This window comes from Equus asinus, chromosome 2, assembly GCF_041296235.1.
Source record: "Equus asinus isolate D_3611 breed Donkey chromosome 2, EquAss-T2T_v2, whole genome shotgun sequence".
Lineage (NCBI taxonomy): Eukaryota > Metazoa > Chordata > Mammalia > Perissodactyla > Equidae > Equus > Equus asinus.
Window position 1 is genome coordinate 134,569,362 of NC_091791.1, and position 27,983 is coordinate 134,597,344.

The 27,983-nt window shown below is 55.1% G+C and overlaps 1 protein-coding gene across 2 annotated transcripts; it reads left to right on the forward strand.

Annotated features, from left to right (window-relative positions):
- The first annotated feature begins 1,467 nt into the window (after positions 1-1,467).
- Positions 1,468-27,297, forward strand: RBPMS2 (RNA binding protein, mRNA processing factor 2). Of its 2 annotated transcripts, XM_044764725.2 has the most exons (8): positions 1,468-1,911; positions 17,011-17,088; positions 17,692-17,730; positions 18,412-18,474; positions 18,807-18,957; positions 19,433-19,584; positions 25,845-25,914; positions 26,186-27,297. In XM_044764725.2, exons 1-7 carry the CDS (start codon positions 1,819-1,821, stop codon positions 25,905-25,907), a joined length of 639 nt encoding a protein of 212 aa, XP_044620660.1. In that variant the 5' UTR covers positions 1,468-1,818; the 3' UTR covers positions 25,908-25,914; positions 26,186-27,297. The 2 variants fall into 2 exon arrangements, with proteins under 2 accessions (XP_044620660.1, XP_044620661.1); XM_044764726.2 differs by lacking the exon at positions 25,845-25,914 and having other exon boundaries at positions 1,483-1,911.
- Positions 27,298-27,983: the final 686 nt, after the last annotated feature.

Genomic DNA, 27,983 nt, shown 5'->3' on the forward strand with positions numbered 1-27,983 from the left:
TGCGTTACTCGTCCAAGGTCTGGGATCCTAACTGTTTTGTGACTCCCAACCCAGTTTTTCCCACTCCACCGACGCTGTGCGTCTCTTCCAACCTTAAAAGCCTGTGCGACGACCTGGTTTTGCGGGGAAAGTCAGAACAGAAGCTGGGTGCGGGGAGAAAGATCACACCCGGCGAGGTTTGATCCCGGCTGGGGCTGGGGTCCCGCAGGTCTCCCCTCACCTCTCGGCAGTGGTTTCCCGAGTCCCGACGAAGCCTCTGGCCGGGATCCCCCAGGGCGCAGCTCGAGTTCGGAGGCGGGGGCGCCGGGGAGGTGGCCGGTCTCCGCGCGGCTCCGCCGGGCTTGTGGCTGCTGCACTTTAAGCGCGACTCGAGGTGGGCGCGGGTTCTTCCGAGGTGGCGGCAGGGCCGGCCCCTAGCGGCGCGGGTTTTCAAACTCAGAGGAAAACCAACCCCGGAGCCGCGCCCTCAAGACCCGTGGAGGGGAGTCACGACGACCCCGCCCGAGCCGCGAGCCTGCTTTCCCCTCCCCGCGCCCTCGGGCTCTGAATAGGAGGCGGCGAAATGTGTGTGTGTGCATGCGTGTCTGTGTGTGCTGGGGAGGCATTTAAGCCGAGGGAGGAGAGGACCCAAAAGCTTGGTGGGAGAGGGGGAGGCGAATGGAAGCTTCTCGGTCACTCGAGGCACCCCTTCCTTGGGGCTAATAACCATTTGGGTCCCAAAGGCTCGTCTCCCAGCCTTGGTCCTATTCAGTGACTGGGAGCGGGAAGATTAGTTTGAGATGTAAGTCCCACCCTCTGGGCTGGAAGCCTGAGGCCAGAGAGGGGAAGTGATTTCCTCAAGGTCACGTAGCAAAACGGCGCCCAGCCAAGGCCAAAGCCCAGGTGTCTAGGCGCCCCCCCTCCAGCCATCATCTCCAGAACCCGGCTCCCAGCAGCCCTGAGCTCGGGGGAGGGAAGAGAGCGTGGACCGGGTCTGGGAGGCTGGATTTGAGGGTGAAATGAGTTTGCCGAACACCCTATAACCCGGATCAGAGTACAAGAGGAGCCTACTTCCCGAAGCCGACGACCCAGGACCCCCGCTTCGGGCGCCCCTAGCGTGGAGCCGCCGGGGCGGAGATGCCGGGGGACGAGGGGTCGCGGGGCGCCTGGCACCCAGCTCCACCTCCCGCGGGCTGGGACAGCGCGGGACGCGCGGCCCCTTTAAGAAAGTTCGCTGGGCGAGTTCATCAAAGTTTAAAAACTCGTCGTGGAGAAGGGAACGGGGAAAGCAGAGCGGGAGAGATGGCGAGGGAGAGAGGGGAAAAGCCCCGGCCCAAGGCTGGCGCGCCGCGGCCCGGGCCGGGGCGAGCCCGCAGTGGGCGGCGGGGATTGGCTGCGCGTTCCCCCGGAGACCTGGAGGAGGGCGGGGGAGGGGGACGGCCGGGCCCCAGCTGAGGCCGGTTCCGGCCCCCGCCCCCCGCCGCCGCCCGGCGCCCGCCCCCCGCCGCCGCCGCCGCCGCCGCCGCCGCCGCCGCGGGCGCACTCGCCGGTCGCAGTGAAAAGGCGGAGGCGGCGGCCGCTCCGGCTCGGCTCCGGGTCCCAGTGCCTCCCCCACCGCACCCCCTCCCCACCTCCCGCACCCGCCAAACTTGATGTGACCCCAGCCCGACGCGGCGGCTGCCCCTCTCACCGCCCCGCGCGCCCCCCACCGCCACCCCGCCCCGCACTCCCGGAGCGCACCGCTCACCGCGCCCCTTCCCACCTCCTCGCCGGGGCCGGGCGCCGCGCTCGCCCTCCGCGTTCCCTCGCCCTCGCCACCCCCACCCCACCCCCCGCACCATGAGCAACCTGAAGCCGGACGGCGAGCACAGCACCAGCACCGGCACGGGCACCGGCACCGGCTCGGGCTCCGGCGGCCCCCTGGAGGAGGAGGTGGGTCTGCGGCCGCGGGACTCGTCCGGTGAAGTGCACGCGGAGGTGGGCGGGGGAGGGCGCGCGGGGCCTCCCGCGCCGCGCGGGGCCGCTCTGGCAGTAGCTCCCGGCGCCTTCCCGCCGCTGCCCTTCGGCCGGGGAGGAGCAGCCCGTGTCCGGCGGGCGGGGGCGTGCGGCCTGGACTGCCCCGCCGGGCGGGCATTGTCTCCCCGCCCTCCGGGCTCGGGGCGGGCCGCGCGCCGGCTGCCGTCCGTGCGTCCCGCGGTGGGCGAGCGGCGCGCCCCGCGTCCTCCACCCCCGGCTCGCTGCTCCCTTCCCAGGCGCTCCTCCCGCGTGGCCGCGACTCCCTCCTCGGCTGAAGGAACGGAGCGGGCTTAGCACGGCGGCGGGCGGCACCCTCACTCCCTTGCACTTTCCACCCTGACCCCTCCCCGTGACCTTGGAGGCCCGGGCCGGCCGCGCGGCACCTTGGTTCCCTAGAGTCGTAGTCGTGGCGGTGGACGGGTTTTCCACAGCCGCAGAACCCTGGCTTTGGCAAAGAGGTCAGCCGGCGCTTAGTTAGAGTTGGATGTAGATGCCTAAAGACACTCAGGTCCCGGTTCTCCTCTCTCCGATTTTGCCCTGGCAGCCACGCCAGGACCCCAAAGCTGGCCTGGGTGAGATTCTGCAAGGACAGGCGACATTATCTTGTCCACCGGCCATGTGCTAAGAGGAGGGAGTATGAGACGGCTTCGTAAAATCATTAGCAGCTGGGTGGTTAGTGGGATGGCAAAATTGGGGAGGGTGTGTGTGTGGGGTGGGGTGGTGGATACAAGTCTTAAGGCTATCAGCGAACGGAGACCAGGAGCTGGGCCTGCAGAGACAAAAACTGGTGTGGAAAGGGGACAGCCTTCACCGCTCCCTCGAAGGGCCTCTGGCCTCTGCTGTATCACTCCAGGGCTAAAAGACCCTTCCTGCCGCACCCTGGTGTGCTCTTGCCCAGGAAACCAAGGGCCACTTATCCACTCTGAGCTCCCTTCCCCTTGGTTTGGGGGAGAAACCGCAGAGCCCCTGGTGGGGGCTGGTGTTGCTACCTCCCTCCAATCGAGTGGCAGTGCCGGCTGGCCGTGCTATAGGTTTGGTGCAGAATGGCGGCAAAGGCCCACTGCTGGGCTGGGTTCCGCACTGTGGGAGGGAAGGTGGGAGGGTCACACTGCCAGCTCTCATAGAGGCAGTGCTGCCAGCCTCAGTCCACCAATGGCATGACATCTTAAGAATCTAGGTCTAGATCCCGCTTTTTTGCGGGCAGGAAGGGGGGAATAGACAACACTTCACTCTGAAGAGTGGCCAGGGAGGGCCTGACATCTGTCCTCTAGTGTGGCGTGGGCTGCAGTGTGGTGGGGTGGTTTTGGTTCCTGAAGGCATTATCCTCCTTGGACCGTGATGCCGACAGGCCCTTGGCTTTGAGGACCTTAACCTACTCCTGCCTGGTTGTTCAGAATCTGCCCGGAGAGTTGGAGGAGGGTAACAGGGTCTCTGGTGTGTGGGGTCTCTGCTAGGCCCCCTGTGGGCTAAAATTGGGGGAGAGAAGCCATCTCCTGTGAAGCTGGGTAAGAACCCAGAATGCCACTTCTGCTAGAGGGTTGACTTCAGCAGGGACTTCACACCACCCAAGAGGCTGAGCTGACCCTCAGACCCACCCCTTTGAAGTGGAGAGGGTGAACCATGTGGTCAGGCTAAAATCTTTGAAAAAGCGTTTAAGGTATTGGTCACTTTTTTCTAAGTGCGTTTTCTGAGACAGAGGGTGGAATCTTCAAGAGCTGGAATCCCTGCTATCCCTCCTTGGGAGCAGAGGGGGCTACAGCACTCAGTAGTTCAGAGAGTTGATGCAGCTGGTGCTGGCAGAGGGGCCTGGGCTCCCACTTAACAGAGGGCTAAAATGAGGGGCTCTGGGGATCTCCTGGGGCTCGGTGTCCGCTCTGGTCAGGTAAGCACAAGGCCCTTGCCCCTCATTAGCCTTTTGAACAGTGGGCCAAGAGCTCCTCTGCTGGAGTTCCGTCTTGGATTGGTGGTTTGAGCTGGAACTGGACTCCTTCCTTTTAGCTTAGATGCTCCCCTAGGCAGTCAGTTCTGCACCCCCAAGAGCCACCATCCAGAGAATGTACATTACCAGTGGTGGTTTACCCTCATGGCTTACCCAGGCTGCCTCCTCCCAGTTGACTACTGGAGATTAGCTAAAGCAAGCCTAGAAAACCAAGGACCTCACTTGCCCACCATAAGACCTCAATTCCTAAAGGTGTTAGGTTACTGGAGAAGGGGGTGTATTTTCTTGGTTCCAGGACAGGGTATCAGTGGGGACATTTGTCTTAAACTACTTTGTACAGCCTTGACTCTCCCTGCTTGCCCACCCTACCCATGAGGCTTCATCCATATCATAAGCATTAGGTTCCTTTTCTGGACCAGGGGTCAGGGATACAGGTGAATGATCACAGACTGCGAGGTGGGAAGGACTTACCAGGAAGTGATGGTATGTTAAGTGCAATAGTAGATAAAATAAAGAGATATCTGCGTGTGATAAAATGGTGCTACTGGAAAGTTAGAGGTCAGCCCTCCCTGAGATGTGGCTGAGGAGGAGGTTGTTAGACCTGTGGGGGAGAAAAAAGCATTCCCAGAAGAGGGAAGACCGTGTGTAAGAGTCGGGGGTGGATGGACGGAGGAACCACTTGGCTTGTTTGGGTGACTCCCAGGGATTTGCTATTTTGCAGCAATATTGGAGCCACATTATGAAGAGCCTGAGATGGTGCAAACTTTGGGGAAAATTGGTATTTTTTTGCCACTTGAGAGGGAGATGTGTTAGAAGCTTTGATACCCTTTGAAAGCTAAGGAGGGTAGCAAGGAATTAAGGGGAGGGTCTGAAGGGGAGGAGCTAAGCGTCCCTTTCAATCTAGAGGCTGTAGCCTCCCCCATACGGGTCATGGCTGGTGCTGGAGCCCCAGGTGAGATAATACAGCACATGAGGCAGGGCAGGCTTGCCTCTGCTGCGGAACCCCAGACTGAAGCGTGTCCTGTCTCTGATTCTTAGGGATGGCTAGATAGTTACAGTGTTTCTGGGGAGGGGTATGTGTGGTTTGAAAGCATATTCTATTTTGAAAATGGAGACTTTACTTTCATAATACAAGGTAATACTAAGTTACAGTAATTATTCATTGGGGGGCCCCCTGAGGGGAGGGTGGTATTTGGAATCTTGGGTTGGGGGGGCTTCAAGTTTCTAAGAGTTAAAGAAGTTTTAGCCAGCCTAATGGTAAGCTATACAAAGTCAGGGATTAAAGGCAGCTAAGGTGGTGACAGCTTGACCTGAGGGCCGGCCCCACCCCACCACCTCGCATCCAGTGTAGCCGGGCTAAGGCAGCTCCTCGCAGGCCTGATACCCTAGGGTCCATCCCCTGTCCTCTGGAGGTCTCTGAGGGATGGGCCAGGTTAGCACTCTAGATGAGGATGCAGGAATTCTGGGGTCCAGCGTGTGACTTGGGCACCTCCCCTTCTCTTTGTTGTCAGAAGCATTTGACAGAATCTGGGATGTCTTGGTGCTCTGTCTGCAGGCTTTTTTTGGTATGGGGAAAGGGAAATGTCTATGCTTTAAGGCTTTTACCTGGAAACGGGGCGCAGGCCCGTGGATCGAGGCAGATTCTGGTAGGTGAGGCTCCCTTCCTCCCTGGGGGTTGTCGTGGATGTGTCCCCTCTGCTCACATAACCTAATGGAGAGGCCGTACCAATAATAGTAAACCCATGTATGGTATGTGTGCAGGCATAGTTCTAAGCACTTTACCATTTTAACTCATTTAACTTTCACAACGGCACTATGAAAGTGCGTACGTTATTATCACCGTTTTATAAATGGGGAAACTGAGACACAGAGGTTAAATAACTTTCATGTAGCTAGTAAGCGGGTAAGTTGGGATTTGAACCCACAGTTTGCTCTTAACCGCACACTATACCTGCTCTTCTGTTTTATATAGGGTTTTTGCTGAGACTTGGGGGCAGAGGGAGGAAGGTCCTGCAACTAAAGTTTTGGAGGCCCAAGCTTTGGATGATGCCAGGGTCCCCTGTAGAAACCCAGAGACTGGCTCCAGGCTAGTTCCCTTTGGGCTGATCGCATCCCGAGACTGGGTGATGGGAGCTGTGAGCCCCTGCAGGAGGAGCATTTTATCATAGATATTGTTTAGAATTGCCATCGCGTGCTGATCATAAAAAACAGACTAAGTCAGTGGTATTGTTTTTGAGTTCTGTGCAGACAGTACTGCCGCTTGTTGCCTGGACGAGGCTGACTGCCTTCACACCCCCATGGGTACCCTGCTGCTTTGGGCATCTTAACTAAAGAAATGCTACTTGCTCTAAAGTGACTGCCTGTCATTTTGGGGGGGCAGCCTCTTGGGTCTGCATGTCTCCTTCTTCCCTGCACACAGCCAGCTTGGCTAGTTTGCCCCTGTCAGAACCAGCTTCTAAATCTCATTCAACGTTTGGACGTCTGACTTCTTCTCATCCCCATCTCCACAGCAGGGCTGGCGAGTGCTGTACATAGAGGCAAGATGTGAACTGCGAGTGCTGAGCTTTGCTCTCATGCTCTCCACCCGTTTATCCCGTTGGGCCTTCAGACAGTCCTGAGAGGTAGAGGAGAGGAGTCCGTCCCACCTACCCTGAGGGCTGAGCTCCTGGTCCAAGGCCACCCACCTTTGGTGACACAGAGCTGAGCTAGAGTGCTGGGTGCTGGCCTGCCCGGTGGCCCGCAGCTGCTGCTCAGCCATTGGTTTTGGGCAGCAGCAACATCTGGTGCCTCGTCAGTTCCTCTGCCATCCTCTGACCATGGCTGCCTCAGAGGGGTCCTCACACCCCTGGCAAAGCTGTGAGGCAGTGGTGCAGAGCCCAACACTATTCTTCAGAAACCATGCTGCTGTGAGGTGGAAATTGCAGACAACCTACAAAGCTTCATATACCAGAACCCCATGTTAGATGGGGACCAGCACAGCCTCCTTGCATGCTGTTTCTTCCCCGATTCCATCCTTGGATGGAAGGAATAAGATTACCTCTGAGATGCACCAAGATTAGACTAGATCATTGGATCCTCCCTTCCTGAAGAGTCCACTTGTGGATCCATCAGTGCCAGGGGCCTCCAGAGTATAGCAGAGGCTGGGTGTAGTGGGGTGGTCTGCCTACGCCCATTTGTCATGGCCTTTAGTTGTTTATGGCTGACTAAGCAGAGGCTGTTGGCTGTCATAAGCCGTCAAGGCTGCCTGTATAGTTCTGAACTTGGGGGATTTGGGGCAGGGCCTGACCTGGACCAGGCCATGGGATAAGTGTCTGGAGTACCTAGCTCTTCTTCGAGGTTAGCTAACCTTCCACTCCCCAGATGAGTCTTAGGCTCTTACTGGGGAGGGGATCAGGAGAGGTTGCTGGAATAGAACCTGAGACCATTTTTGAGAACCTTTGGGGGCTATAAAGAACTCTGCCCAGGGCTGGCCTGGTGGCTCAGCGGTTAAGTTCGCACGTTCTGCTTCGGCAGCCCAGGGTTCACCGGTTCGGATCTTGGGTGCAGACATGGCACCGCTCATCAAGCCATTGCTGTGGAAGGCGTCCCACATATAAAGTAGAGGAAGATGGGCACGGATGTTAGCTCAGGACCAGTCTTCCTCAGCAAAAAGAGGAGGATTGGCAGCAGATGTTAGCTCAGGACTGATCTTCCTCAAAAAAAAAAAGAACTTCTGCCCAGACTGGTCCCTGTTCTTTGATGTGTAGTTGTGGCCATATCCAGGCATAGCTTGGGATGGAGGGATCCTGATGTGTTTGTGACAGGGGAGCTCCAAACCAGAATGTAGGTCCTGGAAGTGGCTTCCATCCCTGAACAGGGGCCCCTCCCAACAGAAGCCTTAGTTTGGAAAACATCTCTTGTCAGGCTTCGTCTGCCTCAGTCAAGTGGTGGGCAGGTGTGGTGGGCTCAGCGCTGTGTGTACACCATGCTGTGTGTTCACGCTGGAATAACGTCCCGTGGTTTAAGGGTTTGAGGTATTGATTTTGGAGTTAGGGGAGGGCTATAAGAGTCCCCTAGGCCAGTGCCCTGAATCTGTGGGGTGGTGTGTGTGACAACGACAACCCTTGCCAGGCACAGGGGACAGGCAATGGATCTGCATTGGCTGACCACACAAGCACCAGGAGGGACATGGGAGGAAGACGGTCCTGAAGGGAAGAGAGCCTCACTGGGGGCTCTGTGAGCCTGTCACTCTGAGCTGCCTCTGAAAGCCTTGGCCATTGGCTCTGTCTGGAACCAAATGGAAAGCAGGCCCTGCCTCCACCTCCAGCCAGCCCAGAGCATGGAGTCTGCACAGTGCAGTTTGTGCTGTTTGGTCTAGTTCCCTAAATGAAGTATAGAGCGGTGTTCACAACAGGTTTTGACCAAGTGTGTCCCCCGGATGTTAGCCTTCTGTTCCTGGGGCTAGAAGTAGCTTGGAGTATAAGGTCTGAAGCCTTCTTAAATGCTTGGGGCCAGCCTGGTGGCACAGCTGTTAAATTCGTACCTTCTGCTTCAGTGACTTGGAGTTCGCCGGTTTGGATCCCGGGTGCAGACCTATGCACCACTTGGCAGGCCATGCTGTGGTAGGCATCCCACATATAAAGTGGAAGAAGATGGGCATGGATGTTAGCTCAGGGCCAGTCTTCCTCAGCAAAAAAGAGGAGAATTGGCAGCAGATGTTAGCTCAGGGCTAATTTTCCTCAAAACAAAAAGTTTTATACATGCCCTGTCCCTCTTTTTGGAGAACTTATCACCCCAGCTTGGTTCCCCTCATCCCCATACACATAGTCGGAACTCTAGGACACATTGCAGGCTGTAGGGGAAGAGCCCCAACTTTCCAGGCAACTTGGACTTGACTCCCACCGCTGCCACTGGCTGGCCAGGCACTTCATCCCTGAGCTGCTTTTCTGATCTATAAAGTGGGCCAGTACCGCTCTGCCTGCTACATCAGAGGACTGTCAGGCCCACAGCCTGGTGATAGGTGTGGAAGAACTGGAAACTACAAAGTGCTGCCCAGAATGGGGCCTTAGAGTCAAGCCCTGAAAATGTGATTTGGGGCTGGAATGAGCAGGGGCAGACAAAATACTGTGCGACAGACCCTGAGGCTGGGACTTCTCCATACCATGTCAGTCTGTCATGATGCTGGAGGTGGGGGCTGGCTTGAGGGAAGCTGGGCTGTATCCTAGCCTGGGAGCTGAGCAGGCCAGAGCTCCTTGGAGGAAGCATGGAAGGCACCAAAGTTCTGGGAGTGTGTATGTCTCGCTTCACAGCCTCTGTCTGGCTCTATCTGCTTGCTCTTTTTGCCTGTGTCCTTGTTCAGCCCTTATAAGTCCTGGGTCTGCGGGCCATGTCGCCACATTCCATCCACCTCTCGTCAAGTGGCCCCACTCAGAGCGACTTCTTTCCCTTGGGAGGGGTAAGAGTGACCTGCTAGTGCCAAGCCTAAACATGGGACCTAGGCAGGACCCAACCCCCACCCCACCCCCTACAAACATACACAAAAGCAAACCCCTGGCCACTACGATCTCTGAGGGGGAGCGTGGGACTGCTCTGAGGTTTCTGTTTGCCAACCCCAATATTGCCCCATTAGAGACCCCTTGCAAAACCGCAGGCCCAGCCCCACCCCGGGCCTGGCTCTGGACTTCCTGCTTTCTCACCCTCTCATTCTCTGTCCCCTTCCTCACCACTTGCTTGGCTTTCCTGTGGGCAGACGGAGAGCATTTAAGCTCTGAGCAGATGGAGGACAGTGCCCAAGTCACCTTCTGCCACTTCCCTGGTATCTTAGAAGGCGGAGTGTGAGGGACCCTGAGACCAGGCCACCTCTCTTCTTTGTAGCTCAGGCAGCAGAGGAAGGCCACAAAGCTACCTGCCTGGCTGCTGGCCAGGCTGCAGCTTCAGCCCAGGCTCCCCGACAATTGATTTGAGACCCTTTTTCTTTTGTTTCCAAGTCTGGTCAGCAGGTGTTTGCTGAGCAGGAGGCTGAGCCTGAGTCCGGTGTTTTGGTTCTCAATGGGGTCTCTTCCCCTTGGAGAAGCCAGAGCAGAGCTGGGTGTGATGATGGCTGCTACAAGTTTAAAAAGGGCATTCAGTATGTTTATATCAGGAGAACTGTAAGTTCTCAATAATGTAGGCTGCAGCTCATAAACTCCCATGATCTGGCTGGTGGGGGGGTTAGTGAGACAGTGAGATGGGGTGGCTTGGGCTTCTGTTTGGACTCAGGGCTTCCTGGGGTTACAGGTGCCCAGCTGTCCTGTCCAAGGTGTGCAAGGGGCCCTGCTATAGCCGCCCCCCAGTCAGCAGGGGCACAGGGCTGCTCCCACTCAGCTGCTGGGAATTGGCAGTCTGGCTGTCAATCTTCCCTTTGACCTCCCTGTAACTAACTCTATATAGGACTAGTCACGGGATCATCCACTGGGACCCCTACCCCCCATTCGACCTTCCAAGAGGCTATTTTTGCCCTCTTGGATCAAAAGCTGAAGGCCACTTGTTCTGGGCGCCTAAGGCTGACCCCACCAGAGTCTGAGTGGGTTGGTGGTGTGAGATCAAGGTCTGCAGAAGAGCTGTTACTCCTGAGCTGGGCACGTGGGGACACTGGGACTCTTTCTGACGTGCTCTGTGACCGCAAGCCACTCACTGGACCCCTGGCCTTGGTTTCCTCATCTAAAAATAAGTTTTCTTCCAGTTCAAATAGTCTACGTTTGGGTTGCTGCAGAGGACTGGGAGCTGGGGAAGGATGTGGGAGGGGCTTATGAGAGGCTTGTTTTTCCCTTTTTGGATTTCCCTCCTCCCCCCACCCCCTTCCCTAAGTGATGTTTCCCATGCAGATGACACCAGGAGAGCTCCCATTAGGCAGCAAGTAGGTGGGGACATGAAGAAGGCGTATTACTTGAACATTCTGATGGAGTGGACCGTTGAAACAGTTTTTCCTTTCCAGATGCAATTCTAACTCGTAGAGTTGTTAAATGATTGCTGCAAAGAATCAGTTTTCAAATAGCATTTTTATGTCTTAGGTAGGATGTTTCTATCGCGCAGAGCCGTTTCCCAAGGATGTCTTTCCCCGAGCCCCGGGCTTGTGAGGCAGGCTTCACCTAGGAGGCAGGCATCTGTCTTCTTGGGGAGTCTTCTTGGTGGACTAGTGGGATTTATTTGTGGGGTGGGAGGAGGTGGGGAGTGGCCCTGATGTTTCCCTGCCTCAGCTTCCTTGGTGGAGGAAGGTCTGTCCTCCGGGTGGGTGGTCCCTGAAGTCCAGGGTGCTGTCCTGGAGATTACCAGGCTGGGATTTGAAGAAGGCTGTGGTTGTCCTTCACAGTAAAAGGACATGAGGGTTTAATGTCCATGGGCATCCCACTGTTTTTGAAAGCAGTGTTTACCCTTTCCTTCTCTAATGAAAGTTGCCTTATGGAGTCTGTCCTCTCAGCCACAATACACTACTGCCACCCTTAACCAAGAAGTTGAGTATTTAATCCTCAGTATGAAGGTCTTTTGTGTCAAAAAAGTTGGGGCGAGTTGGAGCTACAGAGCCCTCAGCATCGGGCCTTTCCTTCCCCTTGCAAAGGGGGGCACACACCTGGTGAGGGCAGAGGGGCCAGGGCCCAGCCTGAGTGTGGGGTCTTCTTCAGTGGGGAGGGAGGGCCCCCATGGCCGTGGCCCCTGCTGCCCCAGTCTGTCCCACATGGAGGCTTTGCCCCGCTGCTTTCCTCCTTGTGGAACACCCATCCCCTCTGCCTCCCCCAGCAGCCCTCTGCCCTTAGCTCCTCCTGGGCCGCGGTGTGAGCTGGGCCCCGTGTGTACCCTAGGGAGGAGGGAGAACCCTGAGCAGCTACTGTCGAGGGAGGTGGCCTGGCCTAGGTGCACCTGAATGGCAGGTCTTCCGGTGGAGAGAACGCAGGGCTGAGAGAGATGTCCCCCTGGGCCGACAGGAAGAGGGTGAGCCCTGCCTGGAAGCCTTTTCCACAGAATCCTGAACCTGTGCTGTCAGGCTGATGCCCTGGGTGTCACCATCACCTTGCTCCTCAAGGCTTTTGTTTGAGTTTATTTCTTCTGAAGATCTTTACACAAATGTCGGTTTGTCTGAGGGAAGAGCATCACTGATACCTAGATATGAGTGGGTCTGTCAGAGCCCCTTCCTTCTACTTCTTTTCTCTCTGAGAAGTGAGCTCTTACCTCTGGGCTGGGGAGGGCTGCGGAGGGAGGCGGAAGGCCTGGATGTTGGCCTGTGGTTGACACCTTTCCCGAAGGAAAGGGCTGGGCGACCTGGCGAGCCTGGGTCCTCTGCCGTGCTGGGATTAGGAAGTGTGGTTGAGAGGCTTCTTCTAAACCTTTCTTACGGGACGGAGCATTCCCACCCCAGAGGCCTCAAGAATAAGGCTGAGAGTGGGGGGCTGCTTCCTGTGCCTCTCAGGTGCTGCCCTTCCCTGTGGTCCCCCGGGGACCCCGTGCTGAGTTAGGACTTAGCACCGGGAGTGAGGTTCAGAGGCCTCCATGGAGGAGGTGAGGAGCAGTCAAATGGTCCTTGGGAGCCCCAGGCGCACTCGGTCCCACACTTGCTGGAGGGAAAGAGCCCAGGAACACACAGCAAAGACCTAGACAACCCCCAGGAAGTCTGCCGACCCCTGATAGCCTGTGGTGTGAACTTAGCAGAAGAGGCTGAACCAACCCCTCGCTTTCAGCAACTCCGGAGAGAGGGGCAGCAGGACTTGCCTAAGGGAAGAGCGGCCTCAGGAGCCCCAAAGCCTTGCTGGACCGGAACACGTATTTCCCAAAGGTCACTTGGTTCCCGTAGGCAGGCCTGGTGCTGGCCGAGGCCTCCAGCAAGGCTAGGTCTGCTCCTGACCATCATGAAAGCCACACAGCCATGTCTGCGATGTCCTGTATGGGGACACCTCTCTGGCCACGTTCTTTGTCCGTGTTGAATTTGGTGCTTCCAGTGGGTTCCACCAAAAGAGCTGTTCCTTGACATGTTTCTTCATTCACTGACTTCTAAGGATTCTCTGTCCATTCTCCGCTTCTCCCCAGTACCCTCTCTACCCCATTCCAGACTTACCTTCCCACTGTGCTAAGGACATGGCTGTGTTCTAGCACCGTCTGCTTGTACTTGCCATGAAGATGACCATTTTTAGAGAGGGCTGTGGTTGCTTTCCACGTTTCAGGACAGGAAGGAGACCACCCTTGGGTGGTCTGGATACTTCTGGAGGAAGAGGGAGCATATGGAAAGAGAAGGGCCAGGTAAATGGGTTTGGTGCCTCCTGGCAGCCTGGGGATTGTGTGAGCCACCGCTTTTGCTTTCTTCAAATACTGAAAACATTTTTGTGTTAAATTCTTGTAATAAACTTGTGGAATAGTCAGGACATGGGTTCTTTGGTTGATCTTTCCCTCTTGGTATCAACCAGCTCTTGGTGCCTGAATCCTTGTCTGCACCCAGCCTCTTTGCTGAACGTCATACCCTGTTGCTGTGAGGCTGGCACCAGTAAGTGGCTTGGGAGGAGGGGTCTTCAACACTGGCCTGGGACACAGGACTAGTTGGCCAGGCCTTGGAGAAGTAACTGCTTGTCCCTGCCATCCCTGAAGGATCCTGACTATGCCAGCAGCTTGTTTCATCACCTTCCTACTCTAAGCCTCAGTTTCTTCATCTGTAAAATGAGGATGTTGAACTAGCTGATCTCCATGGTACCTTCCACCTCGGACATTACCTCCCCGGAAAGAGAAAAACTAAAGAATCGAGTGGCTGCCTAAGGTCGTCTCACCTGTGTTGCCAGCTCTGTCTGACCTGGACTCGATCCAACCTAACTAGGCAACCTTATAAAGAAATGGCTTGTGGTGCCTGATAGGTGAGGTTTGTGTGCAGGTAAATGTTGTGATTACGGGAGCCCTGCGTGAACGAGCATTTTGTTGCACCTCTCCTGTGTGCCACGTGTAGAGTAAGGTGAGCTCTTCATCCTGGAGGTAGATGGTATCTGCATGTACAGATGGAGAGACTGAGATTTGGAGGGATGAAGCCGCTTCCCCAGGCCAAGCATAAAGCTGCGATGTGAAGTCCAGTCTAACTAACTAAAGCCTGTTCTCTTTCCCATTTATGGTGTCACTCTGCCGTGCTGGGCCACATTTCTCTCTGGCTGTGAGTTTCTTTGGAGGGACTGTAGTGTGTAGAGATGGGAAGAGGGCTGGTGCTGAAATTTGGAGGCCTGATTCTAGGTACCTCGGAGGATAGGAAAGTTTTGAGACTTGGCTCCTGTCTCTGGGGTTTTATAGAGCCCAGGTGAGGGGCTAAGCTCAGACTGGTGGGAACAATATAAGGCAGGGTGTCCTAAGGGCTCTGAAAGACTTCATGGGAAGGAAAGAGGGGTGGGGAAGTAGAGGGACCTGAAGGATGGGTGCCCTTCAGTTAAGGAATGAGGAAGCGGCGGCCTGGGGGCTGGGCAGGCTCTTGTCAGGAACATGGAGTCCATGGGGTGGGGGCAGGACCTGAGGGTTTGGAAGCAGGGGCTGGGTAGGTGGGCTCTGGATCCTCTTGTCCTCTCAACATGTAGCTGACCAGGCTGCTAAGCTCATGCTTCCCTCCATCTCTGGTTTGTCAGTTTCTTCTTGTTCTGCCTCGTCCCTCCAGCTTTGCTGTCATCCTATACAAGCGTCTAGGGAAGGGACTGGCTACTGAAAGGATGTGTGGCAACGCTTTACCCACCCATGGGGCTGACAAGGCCACCCAGGTGCCACTCCCTCTGTCCCCGCAGCCAGATGGATTGCTGATGGCACAGATGGCTGAGTCAGGCTACCTGGGTCTTACCCAGCTTTCCTCCTTGGTGAACCAAGCTGCATGAGCCCTTTCTGGGCCTCAGTTTCCCAGTCTGCACAAGAGGATAGGCAGAGGGCACATCATCTACCAGGGTGGCTAGGATCGAGTAAGAACCAAGGACGGCATTCAGGTCAGGCTTCCTGTGACCTGGCAGATGAGAACTTGCCACCTAATCCATAACTGCCTTGACCTCAGCTTGTTTCCTGAGAGGTGGCCAGGTGCAGGATGGACACCTTAGGACCTAAAAGATGGAAAGCAGAGGAAAAGGGTCATCTGCCCAGAGGGAAAGCTAGAAACAAGGATCTGAGCTGGGAATGAGAGAAAGATCCCCTATACTCACCCCAACTCCGGCCCCGAGCAGGAAACTTTCTGCTGAGAACTTGCTATTTAAGTGGGCCCCTGGGGAGTTCTGGCCAGAAAGGAGCCATTTGAGGAAGGGTTTAAAATTAGCCCGGGTGAAATGGGTGGCCCCTGGGGAGAACTGAGGCAGAGGTTTCTGTGGGGCGCCTCTGGCCCTACGTCTTTGACCTAGACCGCGTCCTACCAGCCAAGGAAGAGGGAACAGTGCTGATCCAGGTCCATCTTCTGGGGGTGGGCTGGGTGCCTAAGTCCCCACACCCGAGTCAAGCATCGTCCCTACCCACCTGGATGAGTAGTCGGGAGACCTGGGTTTTGGGTCCCAGGTCTGCTGCCTTTAAAGAACAAGGTATATGACCTGAGTGAGTCACTTCTGTTGGGGATTTACACGTAAATTAAAGGCCCTTCCATCAAAGGGCAGCTGGGTGTAGAGGCTGGTTGCCCTCTAGGGTCCAGGAGCTCAGTTTAGCCGACCCTGGAGCCTGAGCTGTCCATTTTCTCTCAAGTGCTTCTGGAAACAGAGCAGCACTTGAGAGCTGTGTATACAGGGACACAGAGCTGCCCAAGGCTGTGAAATGCGCAGAACCTTCACCCCGGGCCTGGGAACAGAGACACATCTGGCAAGGGACAGGCATGACCAAAGGGGGAAGATGTGCCTAAATGGCCAAGGATTCTGCTGGATATGCTTCTTGGAGAAAACTCACGTGAGGGAAGAAGCTCATCCTTTCCCAGTCTTTATGGGCCACGGACTGGGAGTCATTCTTGTGTGGGTGGGAGTGGTGACACTGGTTACCAGCAGCTATCAGGTCTGGTTTCCTTTGCCTCTTCTGGCTCTGTTGGTGAGATCTGTGTGTTCGTTGGTGTGTATGTGTGTCTGTCTGTCTATGTGTGTTGAGTGTAACTTTGCCTGGCTGCCCATGTTCCTGATTCAAGCCATTGTCTCTAAAAAGGCTGTTGCCTGGATTCAGCAGGTCATCACTAGAGCATGGAGGAAGTTGTCTGGTGTCTCTGGAGAAGGGGGTATGGCCCACTTAGGGCATCTAAATGTTTTCAAGAATGGCCACGTGATGGGGTGGGCTGAGGCACGTGAACTTTTTTTCCCGTAAATCGGCAGTGATGAGTTGGGAAGACCTGTGCTTGGGTTTAGATGGTATGAAATGCTACTTGATACAGGAGTCAAGTGTGTAGGGAAGCTATTCATTCGGATTCTTTTTTCTCTTTTATCACTCAGAAGCCACAGTTTCAAGATGTATTTTAATGGATCTACACTGTGGAAGACCCTCCCTTCCCCTTTATAATTATTGGCTGATCTGGACTTGCTAGTTTAGCACTGGGTGCCAGCAGTGGTGAATTAGGAAAGTGGTTCTGCCAGCCCTCTCGTGGGCCTCTTCCACAGTTCAGGAGGTCAGGTTTGGCTAGAGTCACAGCACGGACACCTGGTGTCTAGACCTGGCTTCACCACCAACTCACAACCATGTTGAGGGCAAGGCTCATAACTTACAGCTATCTTCTGAAAAATATCTGCATTTTTACTTGTGCATTTTTGGGGGTAAGGCACCATAGCTTTCTTCAGGTCTCAGAGGGGTCCTTGGTCTGAAAAAGGATCCTCGATCTGTGCGCTTTTTAAACAGGGCTCTCTCTTTGGCTGTTCGGCAGCAGAGAGTCTGCACAGAGATGCTCAGCAGGTGCTCGTGGCACCTGCAGGATGAACCTAGAGGAAGGAAAGGGTACGGAAAGGGCTTTGAAAAGTTAAATGCTGTGAAACTGAGTGTTCACGTGCCTCGGCCTCCAAAGGAGGCCCAGGAAACACTGAATCCCTCCTTACACTCTGGAAGGCTTCCAGTCCTTTCTGAGGAGGGCCGTCATTCCTGTCTGTGAGCCTGGCCCTGACCACCGTGCTTTCTGTCCCCAGGTCCGGACGCTGTTCGTCAGTGGCCTCCCTGTGGACATTAAGCCCAGAGAACTCTATCTGCTCTTCAGGCCATTCAAGGTGAGTGTGGACCCAGCCACCCACGGGCTGAGCCTAAAACAGAGGAGAAGCGTCAGGAAGGAATCTCTGACCTGGATTGGGCAGCAGGACCGCATAGGACAGCGTATCAGAACCTGGTCACAGACCTGGCTCTCTGTCCTGGTCCTGCTGATTCACATGTTGTTTTCCGTCAGTTGCTCGGCCCTTCCAAGCCTCTGTTTCCTCATCTGTAAAGTGGAGACAGTAGAGAATCTCAGTAGACTTTGCCAAATAAGGAATCTTTGAGAGTCAATGTAGCCTTTTCAGTTTGCAGATAAAAAAACCTAAAAAGGTAAGGTCTGTGCTTCAGGATTACAAACTAGTGGAGCAAAAGGGAATTTACGCATGAAATGATGACGGCTCCCGCATGATGCCCACCCATGTGCTAGACCATGTGATGCAGAGCCCAGGGGCGGAGGGCGCTCAACAGTGGTGGAGGTCAGAGTGGGTCGACTTGGGGGTGGGGAGAAGAGCGTGAGAATGGTTTGGCGAGCACTGGGGAAAGGGGTGCTGCTCTCGGGGCTGGCTGGGAGAGCGCAGCACGGGGTTTTGACCTTCCCCGTTAATGACCACCTCTCTCTGCAGGGGTATGAAGGGTCCCTGATCAAGCTTACGTCGAGACAGGTAATTTCTCTCCAAGATTTTTCATCCTCCCAGCCCAGACCAACTGCTGAGCTTGGAACTGAGCCTGCTCCTTCTCAATCTCGAGGCATTTGGCAGCTGAGACCTGCGCCCTGTCATCCGTTTCTGTCCTGGGCTGATGAAAGAGTGGCCTCCACAGGTCCTCTCTCCTTACCAGTCAGCTCCTGGTCCTCCCTCTCTGGCTCTTGAGAAGCCACAGCCTGGCCCCAAGGCTGAGGACCATAGAGGTGGTGGCCGTGCTCTGGCTCCTGATGCCAGGAGACTGGGGCCCAGAGCCTTTGGAAGCCTTTTGGGGTCTAGACTGAACCTTGGCAAAGTGAAGTTGGAGCAGTTTTCAGCCTGCTGCCCCTTCATTGAACTAAAACCTTCCCATGCCCTTGCTACATTGTGTCCTGTTTCTTGCTGAGGAAAACACTGGAACTTACTCTTAATTACCTGCATGCATTTAAAAAAAAGATTTACTGAAAGGGTGATATTTATTGCAGTGGGATAAAGTTCTATTGGCATCATTTCTCACATGTGGAGACATTTGGTATATAAGAACCTCTACTGTTCGAGCTGAACATAGGGAGGATGATGGGCAAGAGGTTTTGTTTGTTTGTTTTGGAGGGGGAGATGGAATGTTGGGAGAGATGCAAGGGTGTTCTCTCTCTTTCCTACTAGCCTGTTGGTTTTGTGATCTTTGACAGCCGGGCAGGAGCAGAAGCGGCCAAGAATGCATTGAACGTGAGTAGCTGGGGAACAGGTCTTTCTCTGACCCACAGACCTCCTGGCCATGGGTATCTCTGTTCCGTCTTCTGCAGACCTTCCCCCACTCCATGCCCAAGGAAAGTGCCCACAAATCTACTTTCCCAGCCGTCCTGGGGCAGAGTCCTTGGCTGCACTGTCTGTGCCAAATGCCACTACTCACAAGGCCCGAGCAGCATGTCCTCTGTCTTGACCCCTGTGTGGGTGAGTCTTTCAGGCAAGATCATTTCCAGGGCCCTTCTGTACCCGCTGCAGTGGTCAGTCTGGGTCCTACAGAGTAAAGTCTTTCCTTTCCTTTCCTTCCGGTGTAGGGTATTCGCTTTGATCCCGAGAACCCGCAGACCCTGAGGCTAGAATTTGCCAAAGCCAACACCAAGATGGCCAAGAACAAGCTAATGGCTACACCAAATCCCACCAACGCTCACCCCGCCCTAGGAGCACACTTCATCGCACGGGACCCCTGTGAGTGGCCCTCATAGCTGCCGACTGCTGCTCTCTGCTTGGCCCGAGCTGGGCACCCCCAGTGGAGTTGCGTACAGAGGGCAGACATTGAGATGCTCATTGAGGGGGTTGGTCCTGCTGTCCCCTCTTCCGAGAGGCTTCTTGCATCCACAGCCATCTATCTCTGTAGGTTCCACGCTTCCTTCCTCCCCTGCAGCCTTCGCTGGACCTCAGACATACTCAGCTCCTGAGCTGTTGCATTGCCCAACTTCCCTAAAGCCTTCTCTGATCTCTCTCGGTTGAGGTGGGTGGAGGCCCGTCTGAGAAGTGGAAAGGATGCTTACCATGCCAGGCCAAGTTAACATGACTCCTTTCCCTGGTCTTGGGGTCCTTGAGGGGAGTCTGGCCTGAGGAGAACTTATGCTTCAGTTTGGGGTGGGGTGGTGGAAGGGGACACCAGTGTTCTGATGATGGGGGCTGTTGTCTCCCTTTGTAGATGACTTGATGGGGGCTGCTCTGATCCCCGCGTCCCCAGAGGCCTGGACCCCCTACCCTCTGTACACCACGGAGCTGACCCCAGCCATCTCACATGCTGCATTCACCTACCCAGCTGCCACTGCTGCTGCTGCCGCCGCCCTACATGCTCAGGTAAGCTCTCCCTTGGGGGGAGAAGCCGGAAAGGGAAGAATGAAGGCTCTGAGCTGGCCAGCCATCGTACCTCCCTGGCCACTGGGCCACTCATGGTCCCCAGAGCTGCAACAGAGCTGTTGGCTTCCATGTCAGTACCCTTAGGGTTTGGGATCTGACAGAGGGGAGGGAGGACAAGCCATGAGGCCGGCCACATTGAGGATACTGGCAGGATGCGGAGAGAGCCCCAGCCTTGGTTCCACCACCCCCCAAACACCGCTGGCAGGCACTGCACTGCATTCTGCTTCTGGCGACAGAACCATGGTGCGAATCCCAGCCTGAGTGTGGTCTCCGGAGCCAGGCCACCTGCATCTGCCTCCTCCTGCCTTTACAAACTTCAGAAAGCTCTTAAAGATTTCTGTGCCTTGATTTTTTACTCACCGGGAAAATGAGAATGTGATTACCTGCCTCAGGGTTGTTTTGAGAGTTAAATGTGAAGACATGAAGTCCTGGAACTGTACCTGGAACCTCCTGAGTGCTCAGCGAGCGTCTGCTCTTGTTTTCATGATGCCTGGACACTCTCCATCGTGAACCTGGGCTGGGCTGGGAAATAGGGAATGAGCACTTCTTGGGGAGAGTTGGCGAGGGCGCAGCTGGGCCAGGAGTACTCTGGGCACCACAGGGCTCTGTGCTCACCGGGTGCTGTGCTAGGTGCCCGAGAGGCAGGTGGTCAGATACCTGCCCATGCCACTGAGAGGCAATGACAGGACTCTGCCAGGTGTATGGACAGGGCACCACCAGGCAGCCATGGTAGGGCCGAGGAGCAGTGGCGAGCCCACCGTTGCCTCTGATCAGTGAAGTGACTGAGAGCTGAGCCTCGGGAAGAGCGACCAGGCCAGGGCGTACTGTGCTGTCGAGAGCGAAAGGACAGAAGTCGCCTGGCTGGGGTGATGGAAGTGGCCAAGGAGGAAAAGGATATGAGAAGCCAGGAAGGGAGAGTTCACAGGAACTAGAAGCTGAGGTGGGAGGAGTTGGGAGCTCTGCCCAAGGGCTCAGTGCATGTCCATCTCAGGTCCTCTGAAGGGCTTAGTGACATCTGGGTTCATGCACTTCCAAGGTGGAAGGTTCAGATTCCCAGGCTACTACTCTAGAAGCTGGTCCTCCCGCAGGGAACGCTCCCAGGCCGTGGCAGCCTGCACTGAGGGCAGAGCATGGTTAAGCTTGGCACTGTTCCCCGGCCGTGCACCGCAGACAGCTGGGAAATTGATCAGGGGAGGAAGGCAGTAAAGAGCCTCCCCTAGAGGGAAATGTTTGGGTATTTACCGCAGACCAGGTTCTGTGATGGACACAGGTGGTCAGCAGGAAAGACGGTCGCCATCCTCCAACCTGGCTGAGTGTGGACGGTGGGCAGTTCGACAGTGCTCCCGGCCAAGCAGAGGCTTTAACTGCAGGCGCCCTGCAAGGCCTTGGCCTTCCTGGTGCTGGTTTCTTTGCCTCTGATCCCAGCTTTGCCACCGATTAGCTCCCTGATCTTTGGCAGGTGACTTCACCTCTGGGCCTCCGTGTCCACGTCTGTAAAATGAGAGGCTAGACCGGATCGTGTGGGGAGGTCCTATCCCACCTGCTCTGAGATGCTAGGCTGTGCCAATAGTAAGGCAGAGGGTGGGAGCCAGTGACAGTATGTCAAATTACTAAGGAGAGGTGTCTCTGCCCTTTTCCGGGTGGCCCCCCCAGCTAGCTGGGAGTTGCACACTGCTACCCGCCCCTGAGCTCCATACTGTAGGGGTGGTGTGCTCCTGTTGTCTTCCTTTCCAGCTTCCTTCCACCCTACCCACTGCCTGTGGCTGTCCACCTCCAATCTGGCTGCCTTGGTCCAAATCCTAGCGCTCTCTCTCCACCTGTGTGTCCTTGGGCAAATTACTTAAGCATTCTGTGTCTTGGTTTCTTTGTGGAATGGTGATAATCTTACCTACTTTGTAGGGTTGTTGTTAGCATATTAGCATAAAGGGAGTGCTGTAGAAGTGCTGATTATCGTGATTATTATTTAATATCAGTATTATCTAGTTCCCCCAGGTCCTCTCTGAGGCTGGAGACCTCATTGTGCCTGAGCTCCTGTCTTCTGACTTCCTTGGGAAAGGGATGAAGGCCACCTCCAAGGACAGTGGCATTTTTTGGGAGGCAGACTAAAGACAAGAGTGGGCCAGTGGTAACTGGGTCTGTCCCTGCTGCTCGAGCTCTCTAGGAAGCACTTCCTCCTCCACAGTGAAACGTTAGGACCAAATGCTGTACTAGGCATGGAAGTGCTTTCCAAGTAGCAGCATCGTCTCTTTTCCTTCCAAGAGCCCCTCCCTGCCCCCTGACAGCGCTGCCCCAGAGGTGGCTGAAAATGCCTTCAGTAAAGGAAGTGGACACCGTTGATCCTGAGGGGATTATTCTGAACCCAGAGGACCAACAGAAAAACTGAGTTTTTCTGTGCCTGAGAGCAAGGAGGTGATGTGGAGAGAAGGTGGAAGCTAATGGACAAAAGGAGATGAAAACCAGTCCTTCCTTCTCTACCCAAATATGTACACCCCACCTGCATGCCCTTTGCCAGTAGCTCAGCTGGAGCCAAGGCATCCACATGGCCACAGGGACCAGAGCTGCAGGAAAGGGCTTGGCGATGGTTCGGTCTTGCTCTGTCTTGGCATGAGGCCATCTTGCTCGACCTTCTGATCCTCTTGATAGAGTCTTCTCCTTTAAGAAGGGGAGGCATGCAAGAGGTGTGGATGGCAGGGGCACACTGAGGTCTGGCACATCCAGATGGCCTAAAAGCAGGGATTCTCTGTGTCCCCTTGCATCCTGGGTTCCTCCCAGACTGGACTTCCATTTCCCATTTCAACCTCAGGCTATGGAGGTCTTTCACGTTGGCTTTTTTTTTTTCTTTTTCTTGAGGAAGATTAGCCCTGAGCTAGCATCTGCCACCAATCCTCCTCTTTTTGCTAAGGAAGATTGGCCTTGAGCTAACATCTGTGACCATCTTCCTCTATTTTATATGTGGGATGCCTGCCACAGTGTGGCTTGATAAGCAGTGTATAGCTCCGCACCCAGGATCTGAACCAGTGAGCCCCGGGCTGCCAGAGAGGAGCACACGAGCCTAACCACTATACCATGGGGCCAGCCCCTCACTGTGGCTCTTTTCCTCCCTACACTGGCTCCACCACTTACCAATGACTTTAAAGTTACATGAACTCCTTTGCCTCTATTTTCTTATTTGTATAATGGGAAGGGTCATAGCATCAACTTCATGGAGTTTTTGTGCGGATTAAATGAACAGCATTTGGCACGTGGTAAGTGCTTCATAAGCGTTAGTTGTTAGAGGTTGGCATCTATGGGAAAAGACAGACAGGCGGGTTTTTCTCTCTTCCCTTTGGCTTATCTTCCTGCTCTCCAGATAATCACTCCTTTTAGTCCTCAAACTTGGTAAGTAGCTGGGGATGGGCGTATAAGTAAATCCAGAGATAAGAATCTTTTACAAAAATTACTGTACACATTTAATCTTTTTGAAACTTACATGTTAGGACATTTTTCCATGTCAGTAACTATAGATCTGCATTCTGGATACCTGGCTAGCCCACCATTGTATAAGTGTGTCTAGCTCCCTGTGGATGGGAAGTTAGGGTGTTTACACAATTTTTTGCTACTGATAGGCTGTGCCGCATGGACGTCCTTGTTCCCACCTCTCTGGACACCTGTTCTGCTTGTTTTCCTTATCCTAAATTCCTAGAACTATTACAAGGTCGAGTAGACTTGCCAGTCTGTTAAGTAAGACTTATTGTTTCAATTGATTTTCCTATGAGTGAGGTGCCCATGTTTATTGGCTTTTCCCATTTCTCCTCGTGTGGACTCATTCCTCTGCCCCTTCTTGGCACATCTTCTCCATTAGTCAGTCCCAGGATTGGAGAAGGGACTGAGTTGGTGCCCTCTTTGTTTTGATGCTGGAGGGCCTGTCCTTGTTGGGTGGCCTCTCAGGACCTTCAACCCCCTGTGAACAGCTGGAGACCCTGAGAGGGAACCGACCGCTGGCTCCCTGAAGCACTCGCCCTGACCCCTGGATCTGGGGGTCTCTTGTTCTGATCCGGGGCATGGGGGGACCGGGCTGCTTTAGAGGCCCCAGCCCGCCGGCCTACACCAGGCGTCTGAGGGAGTGGAAACGCAGCCCCTTGAGTATGTTCCGTCGGCTTCAGTGGCACGGCCGTCCTGAGCTCAGAAATGGGACCTTTCCTCTGCTTCCTCCCCGAGGAGTCAGTGGCTCGTCTCAGGCTGGAGGGAAGGCTGCCGCTTTGGAGGCCAAATCCTGGCACCTCGTGGAGAGAGTGTGGGACCGGATGAGGCAGGCTCGCCGAGGGAGCCCTTAAGCAGCCGCTGGAGGCCTCCGGAGTCCCTCCCACTCTCATCTGCTGTTCTCTCCTCCCCTTGTCCAGCCCTGCAGGGCACCCAGGCCCCCCCCCCCCCACACACACACACACTTCCTGTTACAGGGCTGCTCCAGCTGGAGGCTGGGTGGAGGGTGGTGTCGCGGCCCACTGGGGGGTTCCCCCGAGCTGGACTGGGCCGCAGGCTTGTGCTGGTTTCCTCGTTACCCCTCTCTGTGGAATGGGCTCTAGTGTCCAGTCGGGCTTCCAGCCGAGAGGGCATCCCACAGCTCAGCAAAGGGGATGCGAGGCTTCCTCCCACTCAGCTGTCAGCCAGGAGAGGAAGGAACAGCTTCCAGATGTTTAGGAGGCATGAGAGAAGATACAGCGGCCTCTGAGGCTGGACAGCTCAAAGGCAGAAAGAGGCTCTTGACCTTTATGTGTGCTTTGGGCTTAATCAAGGTGTTTCTAGCAGCCTGGGGCCAGCTGTGTCCTGGTGACAGCAGTGCCACATCCTTGGAGCCCAGGGAAGATCCTGGCATTGGTCAGGTGGCCTAGGACCTGGTCCTACTATATGCCAAGTGTCCTGGCCTCTTAGAGTAACCAACCCCTGACTTCAGCTGAGCATGTGGTCAGAGTCTTGTGCTATACAAAATGGCACCTAGAATTTGGAGGGGCACAGGAGCAAGTTCTCAGGAAGCTTCCATCAGCCCCCAGATGGCCTGGCGCTGCCCACTGTCTTTCCTGCTTACAGAGGCAGGGATTCCAGGCAGCCACGTAGGTAACTGGGCCCGACTGCTGCAGCTTCGAGGCAGTTGTCTGTATGCCCAGCCGTCCTCATTTTCTACGTCGGCTCTCGTATGCCTTCTCTTCCTTTCCTAAGGGGGCCCCGGGCTCCCCTCTCTGGGAAGCCCTGGGGGAATCTTCCCCTCTCTTACTTGGAGTCTTGTGATGCCCTGTCCCCACCCTGCTAGGCTGCCATGGGTCAGGTTGGGGCAGACCTGCTGTCTGTAACTGGGGCAGGCGGCCTCCCTACAGTCTTAGCTTGGCACCCAGCACAGCTCGCCGTCCAGACAACTGCCCATGGGGAAGGAGGTGCATGTCTTTTCCTGACCCATCTCTGGGAATCCTGCTTTGAGGCTGCTGCTTGCTCTGTGGGGCCTTCTGGCAAGTGCCAGGGTTTAGGTAGCTGCCAGGCCCCCACCAGAGGGCTCAGCTGGTAGGTTACACATCTCTAGACTTAGGAGGCTTGTAATGGAGGGAACAAGAGGGACGGAAGGGTTGAAACAGGAGGAGGCGACAGCTGGGTCTCGTCCGTGGCTTCCCTGGAGAATCATACAAGGACAGGAGCAGTGTCTGGGAGTCCTACCCCGTGGAGACCACACCGACTTTGGTTTCTAATGTCTTTTTACGTCCCATCTTAACTGATCCTCACGACCACCCTGTGACTTAATCATCTCTATCCTATAGCTGGATGAGGACACTGAGACTCAAAGAAGCCAAGCAAAAACTCATGAGGCTCATTCTCCTAATGTTAGGAATTCTGCACTCTCCCAGTAAAGGGGGAGGGGCAGGTTGTTGGCACCAGTGTCCCCTGCAGCCAAGACTCCACTGGCACAATTTGGCCCATTCGAATCGGGCTGAGGAGAATAAAACACCTTTGTAACCATTGTCTCCTTTGAACCTCGACCCTGCAGAGGAGGCAGGTCAGGTGGCGCTCTCCCATTTTCAGGATGAAGAAACTTGCCTAGAGGTGAGTAACTGGCCCGACATCCGCCAGTCAGTGACACAACCAGGATTCCAACAAGGACACTGCAGGCCGTGTTTACTGGGCTCCCTCCTCAGCGAAGGGACTGCACAGCCTCCTCCTGACGCTGGCTTCTCTTGCAGGTGCGCTGGTACCCTTCCTCTGATACCACCCAGCAAGGATGGAAATATCGTCAGTTCTGTTAGTTCTTCAGTAAGTGCTGGCCCAGAGGTCCAGGATGAGAAGTGTCTCAGACCCTGGCTTCCTGCAGGGCCGCGGCTCCTCCCTCTGCCTCAGTCCGCAGGCTCGCTGGTGCTAGGCCTCCACCTGAGCTTGTGCACTGGGCCGCTCTGGCTGTTTCTCCCCTTCTCCTCCCACCCTGTCACCCCTGCCATCCGTCTGCAGCCTCCTCAGAAGAGGAAGGCCTGGGTTCAGCTCCAGTGCCACACCTCTGCTCATGTCCCCGTCTCTCCCCTCCCTCCAGGTCTTGTCACCGCAGCTTGAAGCCCCTGCCCTGCCGGGGAGGAAGCCGCCCTGAGCTTCCACTGCCCCGAGACAGCCCGTGGAGAGCCACTGCTTCCCTCCAAAGACTGTGAATTTTAAGCCTGACTCAGTGGACTGCTTCCCGTTTTCCTTTCTCTCCCCTTCCTCATCCCTGTCCTGCCCCAAAGCCGCTCTCCAAGGCCTCACAGGAGGATTCCGGGGCCTTCTTGCTGGGACACCCAGACCTGGCTCGGAGGCCTCACTGGAACTGAGCAAGGCCTGACCTCTAGTCCAAACTTGGTTCTGTAGCTCCACCTCAGAGAAACGAGGCATTTCATTTTGCATGTTTTCTGGCATGAATTAAGACACTTAAACTGTGTATATGTGAGTGTACAGTTTGTTCTCACATCATGTCACCATAGCAACAGGTCCTGGCCACTAATGGTTCATCATTCCTGGTCCCTGTCTCCACGCCCCTCCCCTGCACCCGCCCTGCAGCCAGTCCATCCGGCACCCCCCACCACCCCCACCCACTTCCAGGCTGAATAGCAATGACCACGAACCAAGATAGAGTGTTTGCTTTTTCGTTTCCAATCAGGGTCCTCCGCTTCCTCCTCCTCAGATGGGCCAACAACTATTAAGAAAATCCTTTCCCATTCTGCTCACCTCTCCACAGCACACCCCACCCCTGCCATTGCTCCTCATTCTTTCCAAACTTCGAAACCAACCAAAAAGTGAAAGTATTTTTGTACCCTGTGTAACAAAATATTTATGCATCATAAAGGATTTTTCGTGTGTGTGCAATTAATTATTAAAGAGACCTTGTTCGCCCTGTCAGATAAGTTTAATGTTTAGTTTGAGGCATGAAGAAGAAAAGGATTTCCATTCTCCAGCAGTGAGCCTTTGTGTCAGGCGTTAGTATAAGAAAAATGAAGGAAAAATTGTGCAATTTTTTGTTTCGTGAGCACGTCAGTGCATTGCCTTCCGCCACAGCTGCGGCTCTCCTGCCGCGTTCAGACTTGGGAGACGAGGTGGCTGTTGTAATTGCTGATCCTGTGAGAATGTGAAACTGGATAATATATGAAATGCAAAATAAAAAATGATCCAAAGTCACTGCTCTCTGACCTCTGCTTCCACCGGATGTAGACTGCCGTCGGGAGGGCACGACCAAGGACAGATGTGGGGAGTTAGGAGGGGAAGGAAGTGAGGTGGGCCCGGGCCTGAGAGCTCAGGCAGCCTCTCCCCCTTCCCTCTTTTGTGTCACTAAAGTCTGGAGGGGAAGTGACTTGCCAAGGGCCATCCAGTAGAGGCTGTATCTGTCAGCCTACCCTGCTTAATTCATTCACCTCTTCATTTTCCAAGTTCTGAGAATAGGGACGGAGAGCCCCTACGCCCAGAGTAAGCACGCTAATGGGACCTTCATTTTCTCCGGGTGCTGTTAAGTAGTTGGCCTGACCCTTAAGGCCTGTGGCCTTTCAGGCCCTCTGGTAGAGAAGGACTGTGGCGTGGGAGGTTGGGCTCCTCTGTGTGGTGTCCTTGGTGTATGTCTTGTGAGGCTGTGCTGGAGGGAGGGAGAGGACCCAGGAGTCTGAGGGTTAAGCTCACCCACCCTGGAGGTTCCAGCTGCAGCTCAGATTCCTGAGAGGTGGTTTGGCTGGGAGCCGGAGCAAAGGGGTACAGAGGTCGGGAGCAGTGTGGTGCCAGACCCTGGCCTCCCTAGACCCAGTCGGGACGCAGCAGTCGGCCTTAATTCTTCCCTTTTGTGATTTGGGGCCTCAGTTTCCTCGTCTGTGAAGTGG

Excerpts from the sequence above, each read along its gene's own strand:
- RBPMS2 (XM_044764725.2), top strand. The coding sequence starts at position 1,819 with ATGAGCAACCTGAAGCCGGACGGCGAGCACAGCACCAGCACCGGCACG. Across the intron at positions 17,089-17,691 it reads TGCTCTTCAGGCCATTCAAG|GGGTATGAAGGGTCCCTGAT; the intron begins GTGAGTGTGGAC and ends CTCTCTCTGCAG. Across the intron at positions 18,958-19,432 it reads CTTCATCGCACGGGACCCCT|ATGACTTGATGGGGGCTGCT; the intron begins GTGAGTGGCCCT and ends CTCCCTTTGTAG.